The sequence below is a fragment of the Astyanax mexicanus genome, chromosome 8, assembly GCF_023375975.1.
Source record: "Astyanax mexicanus isolate ESR-SI-001 chromosome 8, AstMex3_surface, whole genome shotgun sequence".
Taxonomy (NCBI): Eukaryota; Metazoa; Chordata; class Actinopteri; order Characiformes; family Acestrorhamphidae; genus Astyanax; species Astyanax mexicanus.
In genome coordinates, this window is record NC_064415.1 from 14140936 (window position 1) to 14168912 (window position 27977).

General features: G+C 37.0%; 3 protein-coding genes across 5 annotated transcripts; 1 reads left to right on the top strand and 2 right to left on the bottom strand.

Annotated features, from left to right (window-relative positions):
• Positions 1-856: 856 nt before the first annotated feature.
• On the bottom strand, positions 857-7350 carry mfap3l (microfibril associated protein 3 like). The gene is made up of 3 exons (XM_007238402.4): positions 7198-7350; positions 5530-5960; positions 857-2970 (listed from the first exon to the last, which is right to left on the bottom strand). Exons 2-3 carry the CDS (start codon positions 5804-5806, stop codon positions 2069-2071), a joined length of 1179 nt encoding a protein of 392 aa, XP_007238464.3. The 5' UTR covers positions 5807-5960; positions 7198-7350; the 3' UTR covers positions 857-2068.
• A 3177-nt stretch (positions 7351-10527) lies between these two features.
• aadat (aminoadipate aminotransferase) lies at positions 10528-27316 on the bottom strand. 3 transcript variants are annotated; one of them, XM_007238403.4, is made up of 14 exons: positions 27233-27316; positions 23065-23136; positions 21764-21932; positions 20987-21119; positions 19418-19492; positions 19039-19248; positions 18857-18922; positions 18319-18401; positions 15884-15980; positions 14583-14644; positions 14046-14110; positions 13470-13576; positions 11074-11175; positions 10528-10938 (listed from the first exon to the last, which is right to left on the bottom strand). In XM_007238403.4, the coding sequence occupies exons 1-14, from the start codon at positions 27267-27269 to the stop codon at positions 10897-10899; spliced, it is 1320 nt and encodes a 439-aa protein (XP_007238465.3). In that variant the 5' UTR covers positions 27270-27316; the 3' UTR covers positions 10528-10896. The 3 variants fall into 3 exon arrangements, with proteins under 3 accessions (XP_007238465.3, XP_007238466.3, XP_022533802.2); XM_007238404.4 differs by lacking the exon at positions 27233-27316 and adding an exon at positions 23470-23556; XM_022678081.2 differs by lacking the exon at positions 27233-27316 and adding an exon at positions 23334-23458.
• On the top strand, positions 23608-27930 carry ino80b (INO80 complex subunit B). The gene is made up of 5 exons (XM_007238405.4): positions 23608-23973; positions 25388-25577; positions 25772-25914; positions 26474-26646; positions 26948-27930. Exons 1-5 carry the CDS (start codon positions 23931-23933, stop codon positions 27410-27412), a joined length of 1014 nt encoding a protein of 337 aa, XP_007238467.1. The 5' UTR covers positions 23608-23930; the 3' UTR covers positions 27413-27930.
• The last annotated feature ends 47 nt before the right edge of the window (positions 27931-27977 follow it).

A 27977-nucleotide genomic window follows, 5' to 3' on the forward strand; every position in this document is an offset into this window, starting at 1 on the left:
TGGTTTTATCCCCACTCATTTGTGGGCTCTCGCTATAAATTTCTCTGAAATATTCTTTCATCAGTTACATATTTTACCTTGTAAATCGTAGTTTTCTAATGTATTTTCAAGTTTGGATCTCATTTAAAACTTCTTTTAATCGTCACCAGTGCATGCTGACTCCCTCACAGCAGCTCAGCTCAGGGGTTAAACTTGAGTGTAGTATCTTAGTTCTCCTCATAAACAGAAAGCAAAGAGAGAAAAAAGACAAACCCTGGCACTGTAATAAAAAAATGAAAATAATTTCTTACTAAAAAGATACAACTGCAATTTAATGAAATATTATATTTACTAACAAACTGGGTTTGTTTTCAGGGGAAAATCCATTTTGCTTCTAGTCCTTTACGCTGCACTGTAAATTCAGTAAAGGTGGCCTGAGATGCTGGTTCTTAGGAGAATGGGTGGGACTAACAAATGAGAAGATGGGCATGGATCTGCCTCTGGTCTCTACTGCGTGGATTCTGGTTGCAAAATTAAGAACAAGGCACACATTTTTGCAAAAGTATGCATTTACATACATAACCATTTCAGTGTTTACATCTGTAGATTGACCAACAATTGACACCTCTTTGTTATTAACTTCAGTCTCAACTAGAGTTAGCAACTGCCTCTTTATTCATACAGCACAGATAATAACCATGCTTAGAAAAGCATGACTGTAATACTGGGGCCCAATATTATATATTATCTTACTGTGCACTCCTGTTAACCACAGTCTCATTTTTGCTGTCAGGATTAACAAGCTGATTCAACAGGTTTCCTTCCCACGCTTCTCACTTAACAGGCATTTACACAAACCACCACTCAAAAACCACACTTACACAGCAGACAGATTTTATTTCACTACAAAAAAGCTGTTCGAAGAGCACCAGAGTAGGAGAGAAATCAGAGCACCCTCCTTTCCGTCTCTATTTTTAAATGTTAAATTCTAAATTTTCACAATTACAGCTCATCATCACTGTTTTTACATGCAAAGAGCAACAGCTCATTTTTGGAAGGAGGATTGGGAGGGTCTTAGGCTGCTTAACACAAATGTAAGTATTTAAGGCTGCAAAATCCAGGCATATCTGAGAACAATTTAGGAAATCACCATGAATCTCAGCCATTAACTGAGATTAATCTGTCTAGAAACGTACATCAACATAATAAACAAATCACGTATTTTGCAACCCTAAAAAGGAAAGTATAGGGCCAGAAAGAAATTGAGCTGCAGATATTAGGCAGCACATTTGAAATAAATGGAAAATAACACTAACACAAGTAATACTACTTAAATTAAAACCACTAATAGTAATCATTATATCAATTATAATTATAATGTAAGGACTCCAGTGGTCATTTAATCAATGCATGGGTTGCACAATATTTCACTCAAACTCTGAAGAAAATTAATGCGCACACACAATGACACCAGCTCACGCAAAAAAAAGGGTTCTCTCCCTCTCAAAGTCCAGCTTAAAAGTTTACCAACATGCATTTTTCATGCATTTAAGGAGGGAACAAATATCTTAACAGAATAAGTCATTAAGCCTCATTGAGTCATACACTCTTACAATGTATTTTCCACAATTAATGCACTTCAGCTTTAAATGGTACTGCATACCTTAAAAACTTAAATCATTCAGCAGATTATGAAACAGACAATCCATATCCATATCCATATCTAACAGATAATGAACTTGACTATCTAGACCCATATCCAACATTAGCCCTAGTTTCTGGTAGCCTGTACAAACTTGAGCATCCGACTCAATTTCCATCAGTAGCCCTAGTTTCGTTTAGCATAATAAATACAAAATCAGTGCTTGAGGTGGTTGATGTTCTATGTTGACCATTTGTCTGAAAATACATTCAACATGAATTGTCATGAAAACTAAAAAGTTTCAGTGTTCTCTCAAGTTGATTAATAGTGAAAGCAGGTAATGTAACAATTTGTCTTTTTTATTCAGAAAAACAAAATATGACTTGACCTTTCGTTTTTTTTTGTGTGTAAAATGCATAGCAAGGTAATCATCCTATTCAAGGGACATTACACATGGCTTTCATAGATAACTTGGCTTGTCAATGATGCCTCTCCTTCTTTCTCAGGCTCCACCTTCTCATTCTCATTCTCTTCTGACTCCACCTCCACAGGCAGCTGGGCCAGTGGGGGAGGAGAGATGGGTATTTCAGCTATGGGTGGAGCCTCCAGGCTGCAGCCTGCTTCAGCTAGCGGTGGGTGAATTGAAACCTGAATAGCGATTTGTTGAGGTTGCTCATGAAGCGAGGCATCATCGGAATCTGTGTTTGGAGAACCACTCCGCTCCCTTTCCCGCGTTCTTTCCCTCAGGATGGTGAAAACGTTGGCCACCGATGATACTCCAGCAACCCCACCACTTCGACAGGTACCTTCATGACCTTCAGGGGCCTGCCGAACGAAAGTGTGCCTCATTTCCTCGACTCCTACCACTTCAAGGAACTCCTCCATAAAAGTACGACAGTTCATGATGAGTGGCGGCAGGGGAATGCTACGTGCCAACTCCTCGATGTAACGTGCAAACTCCATGGTCTTGAACTGTGTGACCTTTGCCAGCTCCAACGTCTTTGCAGACGTGATGATTGGTATCCGCTTCGCAATCTCAAAGGCTTTCTGGAGCTTCTCTGCACCTTCAGTGCGGAAAAACTCATTTATGGCCTTCTCCGTTTTCTTAAGATGGCTGCTCATCATGCACAGACGAGTTACATTCAAGATCATGATGATGGTGAAAGTCACCAGGCACACGACCATGTAGTACACTCCCATGTCTCCATTTGTGAAGACCACACGGACAGTGACCGTGTAGTTGGCTGTGCCATAAACATTGGAGGCCATGCAGGTATATTTGCCACGGTCTGCAAAGGTGATGCTGGTGATGTTGAGGATTCCATTATCCAAAACCCACCATTTGCCCTCTGTGGAAAGAAACACAAGAAATAAAAAAAAAAACACTTTCAGGGCACATTAAAGGCTGAAAAGAACAGAAAGATCTGAAAGAACAGATAATTATAATGAACTTATAATTTCCTTATAACTATAACACATATGTAAACATTTTTCTTTTTTTATCATTTAAAAAATGTATATATATTATACCAAAATAATAAAATTATTGATCAAATATAGCTTTTAAGGAGGTATCAAAACAAAAATTGATAGTTTTTGAGAAAGTAAGAAAGTGAAAAGTCTTCAAAAATTAATAATAAATTAAATCTAATCATAATGCTAATATAGGTGGATAAAGTCCTTGCTGATTTCTTTTACAAACATCTATTTGTCAACATCAGATGGTGAAAATATATATCAGGTGTATTGTAAAGAATTATAATAAACCAAAATGGTGACGTCAGACGCATAACCCGACAATTTCCATAACTGCTTCAGCCAGGACTGATGAGTAAGACAGATTCAGCTCTCAAGAAATAACTTGAATAGCCTTTACCTGAATAAACAGTCTTTATTAGGCAGTGTGTAAGCTCTGCAGTTATGCTTGGTCAGAGGTTTTGTGATCTATGAATTCATAAGTCATTCCCTTTATAGTACAGTTCTGCAGCAGTGCTATTACTTACTGCTGTCATCCAGAGTCCATTTGGCCAGACCTGTAAGCAAGAGCCTTGGCTAATGGCTATTCATTAATGCCTTAGGCACTCTTGTATTCAAGTACGGAAGTACATTTAATCTTAGTCCTTACATGGCCGACAGGGAAGCGAGACCAACACACCTACAACAAATTTTACAGCAACTCTTGGTGTGGTAGCTTAAAACAATGAACATGCAAGCACATCACTACAGAGCTTGCCATTTACTGATTTTTTGTGTATTCATCTCAATACTAAGAGTTTTTTTAATGCATTTATTTCAACATAATACACTTTTTGTAAAATTCTGCTATTTCCTCTCTCAGCCCTGGCTCTGTAAATAGGAAACAAAGTCACTTGGGTTGAGCTACACAACACTTTTCCATCCGACCAGCAACAAGGGTTATTTGTGCTTGTGAACAGGACAGAGGGCAGGGGTCAGGTGCCATTGAAAGGCATGAAAAGAAAGCTTTACTTTAATTTATTACACTGTCTACTGCAATATTATTCCTTACAGCTACTAGCAAGAAGCCCTTTGTAGGAGAATATCTACATTTGGAGACGAAACATCTCATAACCTCCATATTCTTATCCCTTAGGAATAAGATTATGAATATCTTATGTATATTGTCTTCAGGCACATTATTAAATTTGTGCAAATAAATGGTTAAAAATACTTTTCAAAAAAATATCTACATTGCCAAGAGTTGTCAAATAGCTGTCTTTAGTGACTGACCAAAAACAGTATTGCCCTATAGGTTCGATTCCTGCTTTTCCGAAGCATGAGTCTGGTTTAGTAGGGAATGAGGGCAATCAACTCTCATCATGAAGCCAGAGGCCTGTGCGTGCAAGCACATTTCTGGGCAGCATCAATAAAGCATGCTCAGACTGGTTAAGAATGAGGGCTAGACAACAAAACAGTCAAACATTAGCGTTTGCTGTTACACACATTTATGTACATGGTACACGGTGAAACATCAACTTATGATTATTCTAAACACAGCATTGCTGCTCTAATTTAAAAAATATCAGAGCAAATAAAATGGGCAACCCATGACATTCTTCACCCTCTCAAAGGCTATGATCGTATTTCCAGTATAGGTAAGAGCATTTATTTGATGCATATGTATTTATACACATTCCACTTAAAAGGTTCATTTGGTTCCACAACAAAGGATATATGTGAGAATGTGTCAAGAACCTTTAAATAAGACAAGATATATGGTTGTTTTGAAAAGCAGTAGTGAAAAAAATGGGATGACATCATGAATTCAATTAACATTTAAACACTAAATTCAGAGTTGGTGAGTGTTTCTACCATAGCCTAAATTAAAAAATATATTAATTTAATTAAAAACATAATTCAATGGACAGATTTCACAATTACCTGGTTACATGGTTTAATCGATTGTAATTGAAAGTGTCTGAATCACCTGTATTGGACAATACCTAGACTCTAGTCCCCTAGCACAAAGTCTGGATCTTGACTTCTCTCTCTTTTTCCCCTTGCTGTGTTTGTGTATGTATGTTTGCATACATTTACGCTTATTTACTCGTACATGCTCACATTGTAACATTGTTTATACAGTCCTTTACATTTTACCATTATTGAAACTTTTAGGAGAATGAGAGAATGCCTCCTGTACATTCTACCCAGGCACTATCCCTTGCTTAAACCATGTGGAACATTTCCTGTAGCGAGAATGCATCTGATACTGCAAATCTTTCGCCGTACATTATGTGTCAAAGGGCATTGCCGAATAATGCGTACGAATAACCTGATTCCCCAGACATTTTCTGGAGTTCACACGAGTATACTGTAAAATGTGATGCTCTCTGTGCTTTGTCTGCTTCTTCTATCAAACAGTATTGGTTTCAAACCAATTCAGAACTTACCACTTTCTTCTGTGTCCAATAGGTGTCCATGCGAGTTGAACCAGTGGACATTTGGAAAAGGATCACCGGTCACATTGCAGTCAATCAAAACGCAGTTGCCCTCCCGGGCAATGATCTGGCTGATAGTGGTGAGCACCATGGGGACCGAGCCTCCATCTGCTCTTATCCGGCTTTCACTGTTGTTTCCATCAGCCAGCGAAAAGTTCAAGGCCCCTGCAGTGCGGATGCTGAGAACAGACACTAAATAAATTAGAACGTATCTGTTTACCCCCATCATTTTGGCTTTAGTGGCTTTCTGGATCAGCCCCCGAGATGAAATGTCATTCCACTCGATTCTTCATGTTAGGCTGACAGGTTATCTGCAGGTAGCCCAACAAACAGAGCCTGAACTCCAGATGATTGGAAAAGTCTTCAGTTCTACAGCTGCTTCACTGCAATGGGAAATTAGCATGTTAGATATTTAGCCAGAAGATATTTTGTTCAAATTTACTACAAGATAGGACTTTTCTTTCATTTGAGTATTATAAACTGGTTATAAGAAAGGCAATGCAAAGGATTTTTTTTAAATTATACTGCACAAACAAAAGCCACAATCAATGCTAATTAAACTAATAAACAAAAGAGAAATTATTTGTCCCGCAATTGAAACAATGTAAAGCAAATTAATAAATGTACTGTAAAAGACAAAACAAATAACACTAAGAGTTTTGAAAATTCGCTAGCTAGGAATGCAAAAAGAAGTGAATTAATAAACATGCATTTATGAATGAAGAAACTCCCTAACAGTGTAATGTTAGATATATTTTCTATTAATGAAAAAATGGGTTTCCTTCAGTTTTTCCCGTTTTTTTTTTTTCAATTTTTCAAACTTACATTTAACAACCTAATGTTATAAAGACTCTTGTTACACCAGAGAGAACAGTTAAAAAGTTAATAAACATGTTTAGAAATACATTAGCCGGTTAGCTACTAATTAAAATAAGTTACAAGTAAATAATTAGCGTTAAGTGTATTTTGTTTGGCCTTATTATTAGAAACAGCGCGAGCTAGCTAGCCAAGCTGGTTGAACCGTTAACAGGAACCATAGCACAGTGTAGCTAACTATAGTTAGCTAACCTAATGTTTTTTTCACATTAACTACTAACTCGTCGCCGTTTTCTACATTAATAGGTATACATATATAGTCACACAGAGGCCGACTGAGTGTTAAAAGCCGAACACAGATTTAAACAGTCGTTTTATAGCCGAGGTTCGTTGATAAATTTGCTGGGTTAGCTGCCGTTAGCTTCTGCTAGCTCGTCAGCTGATGAGTGAAACAGTCTGAGCCGGATGATTGCTCCAGGTTACAGTAAACCGCTAGCTAGCTAGTCCCTCAACTAACCCAGCTAACCTACCGTTACCGGTTTTACACACGGCACAAACACACAGCTCACAGCCGACTAACACCGTCGACGTCTGCAGCACCGCTGGGCTGACCATAAAAACCGCTATATCATTTTATTGACCGTATTTTTGTGCCAATAAAGCTTCAGCTTCATCTTCAGCACACAGAGAGCTAACCTAGCGGTAGTCGCCGTCTTTAGCTGACTAGCCCGCAGCGTAGGATGTCAACATAACTTCGCCTAAAACCTGCTTTATAAATCATTAATAATGTTCAGGCTCACTCACCGCATTGTTTACGGACAGTGGACTCTCTGGGTTAAGACAGAATTTGCTTCCAAACGGCGATTAAATTAAGAAATAATTTTTATCCATCGCTGACTTTCCCCGCTGCCTCCTCTCGCCTCGCCTCGGTGGCGCTCTGTCTGAATGTACGCAGGCAGGCTCTCTCTCTCTCTCTCTCTCTCTCTCTCTCTCTCTCTCTCTCTCTCTCTCTCTCTCTCTCTCTCTCTCTCTCTCTCTCTCTCTCTCTCTCTCACACACACACACACTCACACAAACTCACACACACACACTGACAAATTAACACAATGTAAGCAGGCAGGCTCTCTCTCTCTCTCTCTCTCTCTCTCTCTCTCTCTCTCTCTCTCTCTCTCTCTCTCTCTCTCTCTCACACACACACTCACACAAACTCACACACACTCACACACACACACTGACAAATTAACACAATGTAAGCATCTGTGTAAAACACACAACCACTAAATTGACAAAAAAAACACATACACACTAACTAATAAACTGACAGTCTCAGCTAACTTACGCACACACACTGACAAAATAACAATGTAAGCTTCTGTATAAAGCACATAAACACTAAAATAATGTCAAAACACAGTCTAAAACACAAACGCCAACAATGTGGCAAAACAAACACACACTACAAAACACAAAAACATGACAAAAAACATGCATGCATACACAAACACATACACAAACACACACAGGCAGCACATAAAACACACACACATTAAAAAATGACAAAACACACACAGGCACACACACAATGTGACAAATTAACACAGTATAAGCTTTTTTGTCAAACACACTAACCCCTAAAATTATAACACACACTAACTAATAAACTGACAGTCTATGTTAACTTAAACACACACACATACACACAGTACCACTGTAAGGCATTCAAAAGTGCCTTTTAGAGGTTTTGGCTCTAAACACAGCATGAGCTTTCTTTACCCTTTATCTCTTTTAATCCAGATTTTGTAAAGGCTGTGAACTTTGCTGTGAATTGAGGGGGCTGGAGGAATTACTTGAATCCCTTCAAGATGAGATAGCTGGTAAGACTGACACACAGATTGAGCAAACAGACAAAATACTGTATTAGTATGAACCAGTTGACACTTTCATGCACATTGTCATTCAAAATGGCAACTTTACTGGAGGACACTTTCACTTGGAGTCAAATTAAGATTTGGAATCAGTTTTATTTTTTAACAAATGATTTTACACAATGTAAAGAACAGCTGCAAGATTTACATTATGTCAGAAATACAAATGTATTTTGTATGTTAAAAAAAAACAATTGGTGGTTAGAGCACTGTTTTCCTGTCAACAGGGTTGAAGAGTTGATACATGTTCATCTGTTCTTCCACTGGTGGGCCCTTGACTTAGCTCATTTGGTTTTTGATGTGTGAGTTTCAGAGGTTTTCAGATCATGTAAAAAATAGACAGACATTAGATATTAAGGATATAATGAATTTATGAAGTGAATACAACTTTGAAATTTTATCCAGAATGAGTATCAATTGATTTATATAAATCACATAACAGAGACAATAATTTCTCTCTATGTAGTTTATATTTAATATTAAAAAACTGGAACGCTTCATGCATTTGATTAATAAGTTAGAGTGAGAGAGGTCCTTCAGGAGAACATATTGAGCACTCACTCTTAAAATAAACACCAGCAACAAATGGGTCGAAGTGAGTTTACTCAAAATAATACAGAGACTTAGCTGAGTCAGTGAACTATACATAAACACTTCTGCTAAGTACTGTATACAGTCTCTCTGGAACACACACTTGGACTTCTGTATTTAGGTCTGTATTTAGGTCTGTATTTTGGTACAATATAAGATTGTTCCGCTTTTAAATCAGGTGAAAAATAAATCCATTCAGTGATCAGAGCAGAGAGAAATGTGTCCATTCTTAAAATGTGTGTAATATGCATACAAAAAAAAATAATTAACTTGAAATTAACTTGTGTCATAAATATGATGAACATTCATAAGAATATATCAGTGAATTAGTCCTATGTTTATAATACAGATGTGAATAAACATTACATCATGTTATTTAGGATCTTCACTCTTACACATCACTAATATTTGAGAATCAGGGTGTTTGTTATTGCTCATAGGTCTGATGTGCAGAAAGATAAAATTTAAAGTCTAAAAACATCTGGACTGTGCTTCTAATCAGTGACTTTAGGCACTTTATTCATTGCCTACAGTTTTGCATATACACACAGTACAGCTGTAGCAGCTGTACAATACCCAACATAAGTACAATTCCTTACGAATGTTTTAGTGGCTGAATGCAAACAGACCCTTAAAGCAATGTTCCAACATTATTCTCTTGTTTGTTGTCATTTGTCCTGAAAAAGGAGTATAATAGCTCAAACTCTTAAACCAGAAAGGCAGGATTCTAATTTCTACTACAATATAAAGCTCCAGCATACTGCAGCATATTCAGCACACAGCATTTTACCTCTTATGTATTAGAGTCTGCACCATGTCCTTCAAATTATAGATTGGATTTCACTCTAGAGACTCTACAGACACTTTGGAGAACTAGCTGCCCTTGCAGGCCATCACCGGTGTTTATAAAAAGAACGCTGTATGCATCTGATTAATCAATGAGAAAGAGAGAGAGAGAGAGAAGGAGAGGGAGAGAGAGAGAGAGAGACCTTTAGAACAGAAGATAAATAAACAGAAGCAATAAATGGGTCAATGAGAGTTTACTCAAAATAATACAGAGATGGGGTCAGTCTGGGTTGCTGGGACAGGCAACTTTATATACACACAAGGACTAAGTACTGTATACAGTCTTCTTTCTCTTTCTTTGTAGCACCTTATTGCTCACACATACACACACATGGAATGCAGGCAATCTGTTTTTTTTTGAGTTTTTAGACTGAATAGTCCCAATGTTTTTTTACTGTATATTTATTTTTATTAGCAGTAATAACAATCATTTTATATTACTTATTTCTTTATTGATCAGTATAAAACATGTAAAGTCTGTAGGGCAGTTGCATCATACTAAAATAATTTAATACATGTATCTTTAACATTCTTGCTTAAATGGTAGTTTAACTTGTTTAGGACTTTGGGATCCATCATTATAAGAGCAGAGCTGTGAACAATTCTGCAGTTTAGAAATACATTATGAACCTGACAGACATGTTGTTAGGAACAAATCTCAAACAGTTCTTAGTAAGGATACGTTATTTTTAGTGTTTCTATGGCATTTCTCAAATAACCAGTTGTAGCACCATTATTTTTAAAAAATGCATAATAAAAAAAGCTCAAAATATGGGATGAACCATAAGCATTCGTTTATTGCATTTATTATATGACACTAATACAGGGCACATAATTTACCCTGATAGTACATTCTTCACAAACATCTGATAAACACAGATTTAAAAACCATCTTAGTGTATAAGTAAACGTATGACAAGTCATAGGCAATACATATTACCTGTCTATTCTAATGACATCAGACAGTTCTAATTAAGAAATTAAATTAGTATACCTTCAATTAAATACAGTACTTGTACAGTACAGTAGTGTGTCAGATTAACGGATTAACCAAAAACAACTGCAATGAGAAACAGCTAGTTTGGTCACTGCAGAAGTCATCTAGTGTGCAAAAAATTATTCTTGTCTTCTTCAGGATTTCTCACAAAGCCTCCTTAATAAGTGCTGAGAGCCTCTTGAAAGCCTGTTGAAGATAAAGAACAAACATGTGACCAAAGTTTAATTTTGCCATCATTCAGACTGTGTGAAAGAGAGAGAATGACACAGCTGCAGCAAAGTGTAAATGCAATAGTTATTAAGGATGACAGTGGTGATATACCTCATCAATCTGTTGTGGTGAAGAGAGGGAGAATGCGGCTCTCACATATGGGCAGGGCTCTGAGCTGTGGATGTTAAACACTCCTCCAGGAACGAGAAGCACCTAGACAAAGAGTCCAATTCAGATTTCAATTCAGGTTTATTTATGTAGTGCTTTTCACAATGGCTGTTACCACACAGAGGCTTTATAGAGATCTGGGCCCAGTCCTCTTGGAACAGGCCAGTAGGGGCAAGTAAATACTCCTTCAGATCAAGAGGAAAACACCTTGAGAAGAAGCAAACAATGAGACAGTTTGCTACTTGTAGACTAAATTTAAATTTCTGTTAAAATCTCCATTCAAGATGATGTGTAGTCCAAGACTAGGCTTAATCCCTTGCTGGGAAACTTTCCCCAAGCTTTAATTGAACCTGTATTCTAACATTGTACACAGCAAGTGAACTTTCAGCCTAAATGCAAGTTAAAATCCAGTAAAAAATACAGACCTGAGTGTAGGTTTACTCTTATTCTCAAAACCAAAGATGTCAAAGTCAACCATATAAAAAGTCTTGGACTACACATCATTTTGAATGGAGATTCTCTATTGAAAGGAAAATATTGTATACAATTGTAAGTAATATTTTTTCTGGGGAACTGACCCATAAATACATCTCATCAAAGCCATGGGACAGAGTATGGAAATGTTTTTGTTTTATTCTTAAAATAACAGTGAGAGCAGTGTCTCTCACTTGTGGGCAGTTTGGGCTGTAGTGTAGTGTTCTACAAAAAATGCTAGATTTGTTTCTACTTCCTAGCAACAAAATCGCTAAGAGTGCACATTTATTGCTGAGTATTTTGGGTATTAATATGTAAAATGCAGCAGATTATAAAATTAACTAAAATTAATAGAATACCAAAGGAAATGGGCTTCTTGTGGTCAGTGAGCATTGTGTCTGAAAAATGTATGAAGTATTCTTCTGTGTTCTTTAATTAAAAGCTCTTTTTCATTTTAAAAGCTTGTTTTCAGCCTACTTTATCTATTTCAGGATCCACCTTAAATGTGACCTGGGGGGTTGTTGTCCTGTTAGAACACCCCAACTGTGTCCAAGATAATGAGCTGAGGTTATGCTAAAGAGTTCTAAGGCTGTCAACCATTTTCATTATTTCATCCACTTCAAGTTCCACTGGCAGCAAAACAGCCCAGGACATGTAACTACCACCACCATGCTTAACAGTTGGCACACTGTCCTTAGGGTTGAATATCTCACCTTTAAATAGTCTTTGCTTCATCTGACATCTGATAAAATGTTGTTCCACAAGGTGTTTTTTTTGTCAATTTTAGTGTCTACCTATTTCTACCTGGGAAGCTTCTGGGTTTGTCACCTTTCCATATCCACACACATCAATTCACATTTCACATTAAAAAGCCAAGGGCTGCAATACAAAAAATGTGGAAAAATGGCAGCTCTGAGGGCAGATGGAAGGAGACAGAACAGCTCATTGTGCTCTGTGCTCTTTTCTAAGTGGAAACAACCAATCAGCACTGTGTGCAAGTGTGTGTGCGTGTGTGTGTAGGAGGTGATGAAACATTCAGCTCATACACAGGCAGGATCTTTGCTTGGATTCATGCTGTTTAATTTCCACGCACACAAGCACACACATACACACACACACACACACAATCTCTCCTCTGAGCCCTAAAACTACCATGTGACATTCAACACAGAGAGTAGCACTAATTAAACACTTCCAAAAGGACATAAAGATAAGCTTGGATTTTAAAAAGGCTTTGCATAATGTATATAACTTTTTATTGGATGTGAGGTATTAAATCTTTCGAGGTTGGACATTAACTAACTGGTTTGTCACCCTGTGTGAGTGTGTGTGCGCGTGCGCATTTGGAGGAGTGATTATACAATTTAGATTTCTGAATTTCAAATAGTCAGTAGGCCTGTTGATAACTATTTTTTGGAATCAATATTGCAATACCATATATTACATATTTTTAATATACTGACATATTTATGACACTATATCATAATAATACAATTGCTCTCTTTCTAAAGGCAGTGAACCTTTAGTTTGCAGTATATCGTTATATATTTGTCTTGAAGAACAAGTCCACTGTGTGTATGAAGATGCCTTTTTTGATACACAACAGATGACGCAGCTGTTCATTGACCTATCCCCACCTCCAACAGAGAGCAGACAAGAGACCAAAGCACATTTGACATTTTTATGTAAACAAACACACAAGTAAAAACAGTGGGTAATAGTGAGGTCAGAAAAAATGAATGAGTTCATGTCCATATGTTGTACGATAAATCCATAAAGTAATTATTGCAGCAGGCCTAACAGTGAGTAAATGAATAATATAAATCTGATCCGATGCTTGTGTGTGCGTGTGTGTATGTGTGTACCTCTTTTTCCAGTGCTTTCTCCATTATAAGCTGCTGTGTGTCTTTAATGCCCTTCAGTTTAATCCACAGGAACATACCAGCTGCTGGTGCATGCCAGTCTGCTACATCTGTTGAAAACACATGATACACAAAAATGAATTTCAACAACACTGTATGAGAGAAAGAGAGTAAGAACATAAAATAAAAAGAACATTTATATAAATTTTCTGAGCATTATGGCCTGTAGATAAACTGTAAACCATGTAAATGATTAACCTGCCTTGTTTCTTTTATTCTATTTAATAATCCACAACACAAAAGTTATCACTGACTCGCCTCCCCTTTAAAAGCATTGTAAGTGGTTAAGTAAGCATCATACTTAACACCAACATGCCTTAAGGGAAAATGGGCCCAGATTGAAATTTTACAACTAACAAGGCCCTTGAATACTAATAAAAATTGAACTGCACTTACAAGATGGATCACTTAAGCTATTGCTGGCACAGAATATTATTGCTAATGGAAATTATGCTTACAGAATCATCAAGGCCTAACATGAAGCTGTGAAAGAGTTATTCGCAGAGTAAGGAATCAAACCTTTCAGCCATTTGTCTGCTGAAGAGAGCATGGCATTCCTCTGGGCTTTATAAAACTCCACCACCCTGAGACACACAAAGAGATAACCACTGTCAAAACATCTTATCACAACAAACTCGTCAATGTATGTATTTCTCAAGACCACTGAAGGTGTCCTTTGGAATCTAGCACCAAAGCATTAACAGTAGTTTATCCAAGTTCTGCATGGGGTGAGGTGGGGCCTCCATGATCACATTAGTGAGCCTTGGGGGCCAACTTTCAACACATAATTTTCAAGAAATGACAGCTGCCATTTTAACCAGATTATTGTGTTATTCATATAATATCTTTGTGGTTTTAATGTTATGGCTAATTGTTGTATCATACTGATCCTAAATGGTTTTGCTCAGTTTGATAATATCCACAGGCAGTCCTGCACTTCAGCATTAGAGCCAGGATGATGTCAGTTCTGCATTGTGTTGAGAACTGCTATTAAACAATGCCACTCCTTGGCAGTTGGTCACATGGTTTAAACCAGTTCAGCTTCTTTCAACTCACCCATCAATGTGTTTCAGGAAACCTTCTTGACCCCATGCATGCAGGAGCTGAGAGACCATGAGCTGTGGATGATAGAAAGAAAACAGTATAGAACAGTTCCCTGTACAAAAGAACATAATATAATATGAGAAAAAAGAAGAGTAAAGCAGAAGACAATACAAAGAAGGTAGAAGAAGATCAAAAAAATATGTGTAGAAATGATAATAGAAAAGAAGATACGAGAAAAGAAGAAGAGAACCATATAAGATAAAGGTAAGAAGATAAGAGAAGAAGAGAAGAGAAAAGATAACAGGAAAAAAAGAGACGAGATGATGTTTGGATCTGTATTTATAGGGAATGCCTTCTCTAAACCACTTAACCATTTAAATACACTTATTAGCTAGTGTGCAGCACCCACTGGATCTGAGTTTACCCACAGAGAGGGTGAAATGAATGTACACAGTGTGTGTGTGTGTGTGTGTGTGTACATGTGTGTGTTTTTGTTTGCCTGTTCTGCACTGAGGCTTTAGAATATGCTAATTGTTTTATTATCTCCATTTTGCCAACCAGGGAGTGGATTTGCATTTAGCCAAAACCATTCAAAGCACAAATAGGATATGCAAAACAATTATTTGGATGCCGCAAAACTAATATTTTTGCAGTGTAATCGGTTTTGCAATGATCACAAGCTGAAGCCTTAGAGAGTATACTTTATATTTTTCTTTACTAAGAATCTCCAACATCATCCTACTGTCTGCTAATGATACCTAGTGGTGTATTTATAAACAGTAACTTACCAAGACTTTATTTCAAACAGAATAACAAAAATTTAACAAAATTAAAAATCTAACATAAATAAAATTATGTAAATACAGAAATATACCGCAAAACAGAAGTGAAGCATTTTTAGTGCATGCATATGAATGGCAAACAAGCAATGAAATGCAAATACAGTAAATAGCAAAACAAATACAATATAGACTGCTTTCAAAAATATAGCAATATGTAGTTTTTATCGTGTCAAATTCTTTTTGCGATATTATTGTGTAAGATACGATGAGGCACACCGCTACCAGTTTCATTAACAGTTAAATACCTATGAGAGATTGAATGTTCAGAGCTGAAGACCTACTGTATGCTACAGACAAATATCAGTGCAGTCACAAATTCAAAATAAAACAAACTGTACATTTCAGGCACAATACAATTTCGTCTGCAGCAGGTTAAAGAGGGGCTGGATGTATTTTAAATGGGTTGATTTTTTTATGATAATGAGAGAGAAAGATTAAAAGAGAAGCACTATAAGAGAGCAGAAATCTGACCTGCGTGAAGGTGCTGGTGTGCATGGTGGATGCTTGAATGTGGAGCACCACACGGTCCACCAACGGCTTTGGACCTGTGACAAAACCTATCCTTAACCTGCAAAACAATACACACACACACACACACACTGTTTAAATGTAAAATTATTTAATTATATACAGTATAAAGAAACAATGCATATTGTCACTGTTATTCCCTTGAGGCCTGTTAAATGCTCACACAACTTCAGAAATGTAATGCAAAATTCATCTGGTACTGACTATCAGACCATGCTTGAATTCACATTGCCTTGCCATGAGCACGTGGACCAGTTTTCAGTCTCCCTCACAAAATAGCACCTCACAATTTTCACAGGTATGGGCATTACCACATTGTCCTCCTAAAGTTTTTCCATGACTTTTGGCAGTGTATAGTTAATTGAGCTACCACATATATGTGAGTTAGCTTAAAACACGTCTGCAGGCATTAGCCCATTTTTCTTCTCAGTCCACCTACAAGCTACTTGAACCACAGTTATATGTCACGCAGTTTGATGGAATTTTGAGGAGAGCCGTAGTAGTAGACACCTAATACACTATATTTCCAAAAGTATCCGCTTGTCTGCATTGTGTTTGGTGATTTGAGGCTTGGATGGAGCTGCTCAGCTATGTAAACCATTCCATGAAGCTCTCTATTCTCTACAGTTCTTAAGCTAATCTGAAGGCCACATGAAGTGTGGAGGTCTGTACTGTGTGACTTTGAAGAAAGCTGGTTCCTTTGTGCACTATGCTCTGACCCAACTCTGTTATTTTACGCTGACAGAGTGAAGTGCACTCCTACTCAGCTACAGAGAGTACAGGCAGTTATGCTCTATGGGATTCCTAGCCATAGATAGCTGTGACACCAACGGAGATTGAACTGAGGATCTCCTGACAATACAACTAACAAACGCACCACCTGGGAGACCCTGCAAATTAGCTCATCTTTAAAACGATCTTACCAGGAACAGTACATACAGACCCTGTGCATCACCTGTGTGTCATAAAGCAAATCCCTAGAGGTCTTCTTGCCTCCATGTTTGTATGTCAATGACGTGCTTCTTTCTTAGGAGGAGGAACACAGATCTAAGGACACCACTTGTTTTGGGACAGGGCTTTTCTCTACAACTACTTTCTATTTTCTCTTCCTATCACATGTTTACCCCACCATGTCCAGCCAACTAAGACTACATGTACTGATGGGCTTAAGTGTAAAATAAGGCAAAACACAAAAAAGCTAACTGTCTGTGATCTTTCTGATGATGCTGTTTTCTGTGCAAGAGGATGACCTAATTTAATTAGCTTATGCCACCAGATACGAATGGCTGACTATTGTCACCACTGTTCCTTCAAATAAAAGGGACCGCAGTAGAAATGCTCTTGAGTCTTTTTCTGTGGCTGCCTTAGTGAGTTACTGAGTAACTCTGATAAACACAAAAGCTTGAGGGCAGTCATGCTTCACTTTTACAGCATTTTTAGTCCATAATGTCAGTTAAATTATGTTGCTTACAATGAATAACAGGAAATAAGTGTAAAATATGAGTGTGTAATTTTTTTCATATGCAATAGTTCTGTCTATAATGTTAGAATAAATGTTAATATGACACCATGCTAATCTGTGACTATTAATTTTGGTGGCTTGGGTTCAAGTCCCAATCTGGTTTAAGTTTCCTTGTATTTCTGTGTGGTTTTCATCCAGGGACTCCACATTCAAATTAGTTACTCTAAAATGTGTGTCAAAATGAGTACTGTATCAGTCAAAAGTTTGGACACACCTCTACTCATTCAATGTTTGTCTTTCTTTTAAAAAAAATCACCTTGTAATTTTAATATTGAAGATATTAAAGCTGCACAGGACAACATGCAGAATTATTTTGTGAACAAAAATGTTAAACCAGAATATGTTTTTTTTTTACTTTAGATTCATCTAAGTACCACATTTCTCTTTGAGGACAGATCTGCTCACTCTTAGTATTTTAATCTCAGTGTCCTCATGAGGGAGAGTCACCTGGAATATTTTTCTCAACATCTTGAAGGAGTTCCTGGAGGTGCTGAACAATAGTTGCTGCTTTCCGTTCACCCTGTGCTTCAGCTTAACATAAGTCAGTGTCCCTTAATTGTTTTCATGTCATTAATATTAATCTATAATTTAGAAAATAACTTTAATAAAGAAATAAAGAAAACAGAGAATGAGAAGGTGTGTCCAAACTTTTATCTGACCAGTTATAGAATTTTATCCTGGGTCAATGACCTTGTGAAGTGTGCTTGATTAAGTACTTTAGGAAGGCGGTTGATTGTAAATCATCCTTAAGTTCTAGACACTTATTTCATTACTGGCCATTAGCATGGCAAGACAAGCTACATACTAAAATATAATATAGTTTTGAATAATATAGAATGTAAAAACTGGCACCTACCCTGATGACAGGATCTTGGAGAAGGAGTCTGTTCTTATAACACGTCCATCTACATCCAGTGACAGAAACGTTGGAGCCCATGGCTGAAAAATGGGAAAACAGTATGTATAGTTACTGTTAAACTCCTTTCAGCAGTTTGTGTGTTTTGGCTTGTATAGGACTAGCAGTCATTATTCAAAAAGTGATGTTTGTCAGTGTTTAAGCAGTAGACCTTCGTTCACAGTGTTTTAACAAAGCTAGTGTTATGTTGGTTAGAAGAGCTCTTTGAACCCCACGCTTATAATGCATTATTTAGCAACTATTATACATTATTAATAATGATTATGAAATTAATATGAATATTAAAATTAATCTATATAATGTAGATAGGAGAGTAAGAAATGTATGTGTAGATCAACATACAGACCATGTGTGTTTGAAAGCTTAAACAGTGGCCAACATCTTATCAGCTCCACACTACAGAGGTTATCAGCTTGAGTAGATAACAGCAATAATATGTTAATGACTAACACCATAAGACTGATAAACCAACAAGTACCTTTTGAAACTGCAGGAAATAATATGGGTCGTCCTCAATGATAAGAAAGTCATACTTCCTCGCAAGCTGTAGAAAAACAAACAGAAATACATACTGGCTTTAATTACATCATCAGCTCTATGGTCTTTGCAGTCAAATCTCATATGTTTACTTTACTTCTTTGACTGGAAGGAAAGCGGTACCTCATAGACCTTCTGCTTCCTCTCTAAGGTCATAGAGGCTCCGGTGGGATTGCCTCCATTAGGGATGGTGTAGAGGACCTTGGGTCTAGGGCTGTCAGGTTTGTGTGCTCCTGCAGGATCCCACTGGGCCAGAATGTCTTTTAAGGCATCTGGGAGCATACCATGCTGATCACTGGGCACATTAACAATGTTACAGCCCAGCGGCTGGAGCTGTGAGTGAAGTTTAAAGAAGAAAGGTCAGAAGAGAAGGAGGTAATCACAGAATGAGGCATTCTGAGTCAAAATAAGGGCTGTTCACTCTATGCAAACCCCGATTTTAACCTTTCCAGGAAATACCACGAGGTTGATCTTGAAATATCAAATGACGGAAGACCCTTACCGCTGCCAGAGTTCCTGAATATGTGGGGGCATCCAGAAGCACGTTATCACCAGGATTGACAAGCATTTCAAACACCTTCAGTGAAGAGGAGAACCAGAGATCATTAACCTTTGCAAACAATTGCACACTCTGACATACAAGTAAATGATACTGACTGCATTCCTTAAAACTTTAGGAGCGGAAGAAACAATGAGAATACCCCAAACAACCAGTTACAGAGCCCAATTACAAACTCAATTCTCATTTATACAACACATGTATGCATGAATTGTTGAAACACGAACATTATCATTTAAATCGTGCATATAATATGTAATGTGTATGCAGTTTTTATTTTTATTTTTTTGGGGGAGGATTTTTCACACTATTTCCCACAATTTAGTCATTGCCAGTTCCTACTCTTTATCTAAGTACATGTTTGTTGTGACATATGCATGATGACTGCCTTAAGTATCCTGCATCTGTCTGGTACACTGGTTGTGCATGTCCTCATAAATTATCACAAAATGTATGAGGGGCATTGAACAATTTGCAGGAAACAAAGAATGTAAATAAAGTGATAAATAATTAACAGAGTAGGAATGGGAAATTAATCAAAAATGAATAAAAATGGATATTCAGAACCTTAGAACTGACAAAACTGTACCTATAAAGATTGCTCTTTTTTATTCTGTTAATAATTTCCTCATTGTATTTATGTGTTCATGTACTGTCCACTTAAGAACACACTACTGCCTGTTTAGACATATGACTCCATTCCTTCAAACCTGTGATATGGAAGCAACATAATGGAGAATTTAAACACTGAGCCAACTGAGCAACTCTAACAGCTTGCGCTAAAGAAAACATCTCATAAACTGTCATTGTCATTCATTAAAATAATAATTCATTAAGTGTAATCCAGGTAAAATGTAAAATGAATCATTCTGAATCATTTAAGCCTATCACCCAGCACTAAAACATAGCTGTACTTCTTTCTAAGTTGCCTTTAAACAAATTGGCAGATCACAATAAATTAACTGAATATCCAAAATGTCGAAATATTCAATTTTTATAATTTTTATGATTTTTATAATTTACTACTGTTCCTAAAATACCTCAAACATAAAGTGGAATATTTAAAAAATCTGTTTTGTTAAATATGTGCAAACCTACACATCTAAGAAAATTACAACAATTCCAAAATTTGGAACAAGTGTAAATCTAGAGTCTCAGCTTTATTTTAAGTTGTTCAAACTGTTGGTGCTTATAAAATGCTATGACAGAATATTTAGTAATTTTAATGGTAAAAATATATGATGGTGTGATATGATATTAAGCCAGGACAGCTACCAGAACTAATGATACTGCAATATGCTGTGCAACAACGAATATTTGACTGGTTAGAGATCTCATTTAAATATTGCTGCCTTCCTTAGTATCAGGCAAAAATAACACAGTCCTTTATACACTGTAGATTGTGCTACCCTGATACACAGTGATATACAACACCAGTCACTGTGATCCTTGTGCAAAAACAGAAGAAACCAGGACAGCAGGGAAGCTGATATCACTGATGGAAGATAATACCTTGCAGAGTCCCTCCTGACTTCCTGTGGTGACACACATCTCCAGCTGGCCTCTTTCTGGAGTGAAGTTGATTGTAGGAGGTTCATGGAGCCTCTTCTGGAGCTCCTTCATCCATGAGACCAACTCAGGAATACTGAGGGTTCACAGCCATAATGACATACTGTAATATGATTTACGACAGGTTACAGGCAGAGTATGTCCTAATCATTCAAAACTTACTCAAACAAGGATGCATCATAATCAACAGTGTTTAAAGACAAACTGCCAACTACTTCTATATATGTAAAGAACATTTACATCTCTAAAATAAAAAGACCATTCTTTTTTTAAAGACCTGTAAATATCACATGTACTATTAGGCATTGGGCACTCTATGCCAAAACAGATGTGCAAATGCATAAATACTCTCTGGAGCAGATAAATATGAACATATGAACATATATAAGGTTTGAGCTAAAAGGGTACTGAGAGCCCTTAGCATTAAGCTGTGGAGCAGCGGCACTGTGTTCTATGGAATGATGGGGCTCAATCCAGTTGGGGATAACAAGGTGGGATGGTGATCATTCAATACACTGACCTTACCAATTCTCTTGTCACTGAATGCAATCAAATCCTCACAGCAATGATTCAAAATCTAGAAAAAAAACCTTCTCTAGTACTCTAGTACTCCAACAAAAGTAGGATAAACTCTTTTTGATACCCTTTAAAAGGAACATTGATTTAGCAGGTGTCCAAATACTTTTGTCCATATAGTGTGTCTCAATATAAAAAAATTACCCAGCAGAGCCAGAATACTGCAAAGCCCTTTTCATCATGGTCTCATCAAATGCAACTGTTTCTCCAGTCTTCATTTTAATGGAGGCGGAGAGGAAGGGGAAGGTGTTGGGGTTTGGGGCTCCACCAGCGAGAGAAATCAGGGTGGGGGGAGAAAGCTGCTGGAGCTCCGCTAAATATAAAAAATAGAGAGAGGGAAAGGAACTTTAAGAAAGCCACAAGGCCACACACCTAAAAGGAAAACTTGCTTTAATTAATAAATATAAAAATATTGGTGTTTAACCCTCTGAAATCTCTATTAAAGGTCACTAAAACTGTTTTCTATATCAGAAGCTCACATTCTACATTATATCCTAACCTCACATTTGGAAAATACATAAAATGGTGAATATGAGAGCACAGACTCACAGACTCAGGGATGTGTTTTATTTGGGTTAAAGTTGAAGCCTGCAGGAAGCTAGCTCTTCGGGAGGTTTGGAATCCACTGGGATTTAAAGTAAAACTATAAAACTTAAAGGGTTTAAGTATATTTCCTTATTGCATTTAATAGAAAAGGAATTCCTTAAACAACGTGAAATATAAAACAGCATAACTTACTGTTTACTTATACAATAATTTACATCCCAATGTGTGTCGTATTAACATCAACTGAAATAAAATTAACTTTTTGTATAATTAATATATTTATATACTTATTTTTTTACTTACTTATTTAATATGGGAATATATATATACCATAATATAGAAAGTTAGATATAATGCATCAACAAAAACAGTGATTGGGTTTAAATTAATTAATTAAATTAAATTAATCTCAGTATCTCATTAGTAACTTGTTTAAATGATTTTCTTATTGTACACTTTTCCTAAACTTAAATAAAAGGAGGTTGTGTTTAAACTGTGTTTGAAATAAAAGCTGCATGTTAAAGAGGGCTGCTCAATATTTGTAGTAAATAAATAAAAAATACTGAAATTAAATGGTGCTGTCTAATTTTTTTACAATAACGCCCAGACCTTATCAGCAACATGCTTGTTATATATTTTATAGTATGATGAAATTACTGCCAGATCATTTTGCTTCTCTGAACAACCTTGAAATAATCTACAACATTTAACAATTTCACAACATACTTAAAATGTTTACAATAATTAAAGAACATAGAAAATACAGTTAATAAGATAACTGTAATAATATTCAGATTTGTTTTTTTTTTGCACTTTCAGTATGTGCACCTATTTTTGTCCGTAAATGATCTGCCACAGTCTGGCTGTATAACAGGATCAACTGATGGACCATAGCTTACTCAACAGGCGGATGGGGGAAGGCTTCCTCGCCGCGCTCACGGCTGTGAGAAACCTCGAGTAGTTCATGTTTCCTACAGGTGAAGAGCAACAGGTGTGAGAAAAGTCAGAATAAAAAAAACTGACATGAGTTTTTTTCTTTACAGAGAGACAAAAAGCAGTGTTTCTAACACAGTGCAGTATGGTGTGTACAGTATAGTATATACAGCAACTGCTATATAGTACTAAAGTCACATGGTGAACTTCAAAACACATAAAAACTAAAACTGACCGCTGACCCTGCAGATTAAACATGCAGCTCAATTCATGCCATTTTATAATTTCAATAAAATAATACACAACATAATACACAGATCTCAAATATGACACCACACACAAATCTGGAGACCACGTTCACTGTGACCAACCTTTAGTGTCCTATGGTTCTGAATGCAAACTCTGCTGGGTAATGTAGTCCACGGTTGATTCAAACGCTTAGGAATCCTTGTTCGGTTGGACTACATTTCCCATAATGCAGAGCGCCTTGCTGTGCAGCGTGAAAACAAGGTTACAGTAGGCGCTGCTGTGGAAAGCGATGCTAACACAAGACTGAACTGCAGCAAGTTAATAAATGTTTTTACGAATTTGCTGTAAAACGCGGAGCTGTTGGTTTAATAACCAGTTAGACTACTGTTGCCGTTGAGGGAGTTTGATGGTTGTAGCTCGCTGGTTTTGCTAAACTAGACAGTTAGCTTGCTAGCTAGGACACAGTAGAAGCTAGCTGGCTAGCTAGCTAATTTAGGGCTAACATACTCTTTTAAGGTAATACACAGCGTGCTGCTACAATGTGGACCAGCTGAGTGTTCACACACCCAACTAAAACAGCTCAATGGGGAAAAGGAAAGACATGATTCACCCAAGGTTTCTTGTAGGTAAGTGCTGAAGTGCGAACACAGTGAACTAAATGCTAAAGCTAAAAGTTAGCAGACTCTCCAGCTTTATCATAAACAGTTAAGTAGTGTCATTGCAACTAGCTAGGTTTAGGTTAGTTACTCATACAACACCATAATCCAAAAGAGCACCTACAGCGCTGGAAAAAAAAGAAAACACTTCAGTTTATTAATTAGTTACTCTAATTTTGCTATTCATAGGTATATGTAAAATAAACATTATTGTTGTTTTATTCTATAAATTACGGACATATTTCTCCTTAATTCCAAATAAAAATATTTTCATTTAGAGCATGTATTTGCATAAAATGAGAAATGGCTGAAATAACAAAAAAGATGCAGAGCTTTCAGACTTCAAATAATGCAAAGAAAAACAAGTTTATATTCATAAAGTTTTAAGAACTCAGAAATCAATATTTGGTGGAAAAACCCTGTTTTTTATCACAGTTTACATGCATCTTGGCATGTTCTCCTCCACCAGTCTTACACACTGCTTTTGTATAACTTTATGCCACTTCTGGTGCAACAATTCAAGCAGTTCAGCTTGGTTTGATGGCTTGTTATCATCCATCTTCCTCTTGATTATATTCCAGAGGTCTTCAATTTGGTAAAATGAAAAACTCATCATTTTTAAGTGGTCTCATTTTTTTCAGAGCTGTTTGTGTCACAGACCCTTTAAAATATATGTACAGTTCCTTACTGCTCTCTGCCCTTTAATAATACATTATACGATTCTCAATGTCACTAAATCTACCTTTGAAATCTCTTAATTTGCAAACTGGCTCTGTAACAGAAGTGTACAATGAACAATTACTTTTTATGAGTCATTAAAATTTCAGTTACTTCAGTAAATTCTTTACTGTTTTTGTTGTTTAATAGTATAGGACCCTCTGAAGCAGATACAATCAACCTATTAGCACCATGCGTAATGCCATTTGTTGGCTTGAGAGGTATAAAGCCCCCTCGAATTGTGGAGCAGTGGAACTGTGATCTCTGTAATGAAGGTGCTCTATCCAAAATTTTGGTATTAATTGTCGAGTTTGGCGTTTAGGTGGGGGTGGTGATTATCCAACATCCTGACCTCAATAATGTTATTGTCACTGAATGCAATCAGAATCCCACAGCAATGTTCCACAGTCTAGTAAAAAGCCTTATCTTTTCAGTAGACACAATTACTCCAACAAAAGCAGAATCAGCCCTTACTTTCAAAATAAATGAGGAAATGTCCCAATACTTTTGTCTGTTTAGTGTACTGGTAAGCATATACAACACGTGTGACCTTCCTGAAGAGTTTATAAGCCTAGTTTACTAATATGCAATTAATTGACCAATAAAGTCAGTTAGGTAACATGTTATTGTGTTGTCTGGATTCTTGCAATGTCCCGTTGTGTTCCAGGAGATGAAGATGACTATAGTGCCCACAGGAAGAAACATAAAAAGCACAAGAAACATAAAAAAAAGCATCACCGCGATGATGGACACAGCTTCTCCTCCGAGGCTCTAGAATCAGACTCTGGCATTGTGCTAAAACCTCCGCAGCTGAAGCTAAAGATCAAATTAGGAGGACAGACACTGGGCACCAAGAGGTCAGTGCTGTATTGTAATTAAGTTGTTTAAGAAATTAAACCCACAGGATGCATTGCACGTTGAATTTGTGGACCTTTCAACTTCCTCATGCAGTAGCTTTGTAAACATTGCACCCGTTATGCAATTTATATGTTGTGCCACTTTTAACTGAACAGGAACAAACTTTTTTTGTGTCTTATTCATTCTGGATTAGTGTGCCAACTTTTACGGTGGTTCCAGAGGCTCTGCAGTCCCTGTCTCCTTTGATTGTGGATAGTGATGATGACGACTCTGATGACGAAGATGATGATGAGCCATCAGAAGGAGTACCTATTGAGCAGTACAGAGCCTGGCTGGGTGAGATTGTATACATGGCACAATATCACATTGGTCAATGCTGATACTAATTTATTTTTACTTTTTCCTTTTTAATGTGATGCTATTACAATTCTACCTTAGAGGAAGAGACAGTTTTCTTGACCTCATCACACACTGTAAAAAAATTGAGGCTAGATTTGTCACATAATTGGATCAAATGCATTTCCCCCTCTGAAATTCTATCCAGCTTTTAATGCTAATGTTCCGATACATAATTTTTTACACTACAATAATCGCTTTAAAATCATTGATTCACTGACCTGTAATAGGGTGAATAGTGTCACTAAGATTGCTAATTCTGTAGCTCCCCTTTAGTGGTGTCTCAAGATGCAAATTACTTTTTGACTGTACCAGGAGCAAGAACTGCCAATTTTACATTGTTACTTTAATAAGTGAGCAAAGACAAAAATCAGTACTTAACTCTTGCACTATTTTTTTTTTGTATTCAGACTGTTAAAAATGATGACAATGTGTTTAACTTGAGTTGATTCAAACTAATTATCTCATTTTGTTCTCTACATTGTGCCTAATTTTTTAGATGAGGACAGTAACCTGGACCCTTCTCCTCTGCCAGACATGGACACAGATTCGTTTGTGGAAGGTCCCTTAGATGAGGAGGAGAAGTGGCTTGATGCACTGGAGAAAGGAGAACTGGATGATAATGGAGAGCTCAAGAAGGAGATAGATGAGTCTCTTCTCACTGCCAGACAGGTATCTTGGACATTAGAGATAGTAATATAGTAATACAGGTATATAGTTCAACCTCAGAACTAAATTTACCTGTAGGTATTCAATATATAGGGTACTGGCTAATTGTTATTTTGGTGAACATAAAATGAAAATTCATGTTAAACTATAATTTGGTCTAATTTACTTTAAATTAACTGCTTATATCACATATTTCAAAACAAATTAACACATATGGGTGTTTATGTAATTTAGTGTTAATTTGTTAAAAAATGATTCACCATTTCACAGAATCCACTGTTATTTTCCCCTCTTTACACAACAGAAAGCGCTCTTACACAAGCAGCAGAGCCAGCCTCTACTGGAGCTGCCCATGGGCTACAAAGAGAAGGAGATGACTGCAGAGATGCTGCAAAAGCGTGAAGAACGAGCACGTAAGAGACGGCTCCAGGCTGCCAAAAAGGCAGAGGAGAACAAGAACCAGACTATTGAGAGGCTCACCAAGACCAGCAAGGCCAAGATCAAAAGCATGAAAGAGCGAAAGTCCAAGCAGGCACAAGTACCCATGGTGCGATACTTGGATTCTGCCCAGGGGGCAGCCATCTCTTACCCAGTTGGGGTGCCTGCTCCAGCCCCTGGCCCTCCATTGCTGCTGCCTCCAGCTCCAGTGAACTGTGGTGTTTCTGGATGCACCAATCTGAAGAAGTACTCCTGCTCCAAGACTGGGACTCCACTCTGCAGTTTGGACTGCTATAAGAAGAACATGTTGCTTGTGCAAAGTGCAGCTTGAAGAGCTTACGTAACCCATAACACAGCTGTCAGTAAACTAACTCAGATTAGGAGTTTGTAGATTTACAATGTGTACAGTGCAGGATTTTTCAGTAGTGGGACATTCTGGATTGCACAGACTGCAGAATAAAATTCTTTATTGTTCCTTTAAATGTACATTTTTGACCAGTGTTAAAATCCACAGAGATTTGCTTGCTCACCTTCAGCAACCTTTTTTTCAATGCTTCAAAATGTAATTCATTAACTTAATTTTTTTTTTTTCATTTATTTTTAACTCAATGACTCGTGAGTGAAGTTTATTTGATGTTTTTTTACTTTTTAACTTTAGTTAACAAGGAGAACTTGGACTCTGATCCAGGATCCACAGGCCTTTTGTAAATATTCTTTTTAACCATGTGATACAAAGAAATCTCTCCCAGTCTTTATTCTGCTGAGAATATTTAAATGTATATTTTCATTTGATGCAATTATGTTAAACATTCAAAAGTAAACAGTGTGCTAAATCAATATAGACATGAACATTGAGTTAATTGTATTTATTTAGTGTGTTTAAAGCTTCAGTGTAT

Bases quoted from the DNA above. Each gene is read 5' to 3' on its own strand.
- mfap3l (XM_007238402.4), bottom strand. From the start codon at position 5,806: ATGATGGGGGTAAACAGATACGTTCTAATTTATTTAGTGTCTGTTCTC. The intron at 2,971-5,529 runs GTAAGTTCTGAA...TTCTTTCCACAG, and splicing joins ATTGGACACAGAAGAAAGTG to AGGGCAAATGGTGGGTTTTG.
- ino80b (XM_007238405.4), top strand. From the start codon at position 23,931: ATGGGGAAAAGGAAAGACATGATTCACCCAAGGTTTCTTGTAG. The intron at 23,974-25,387 runs GTAAGTGCTGAA...GTTGTGTTCCAG, and splicing joins TCACCCAAGGTTTCTTGTAG to GAGATGAAGATGACTATAGT. The intron at 25,578-25,771 runs GTCAGTGCTGTA...ATTCTGGATTAG, and splicing joins CAGACACTGGGCACCAAGAG to TGTGCCAACTTTTACGGTGG.
- aadat (XM_007238403.4), bottom strand. From the start codon at position 27,269: ATGGAGGGCCAGGGGCTGGAGCAGGCACCCCAACTGG. The intron at 15,981-18,318 runs GTAGGTGCCAGT...ATTGTTTTGCAG, and splicing joins TCCAAGATCCTGTCATCAGG to GTTAAGGATAGGTTTTGTCA. The intron at 14,111-14,582 runs GTGAGTTGAAAG...TGTGTGTCTCAG, and splicing joins TTCCTGAAACACATTGATGG to GGTGGTGGAGTTTTATAAAG.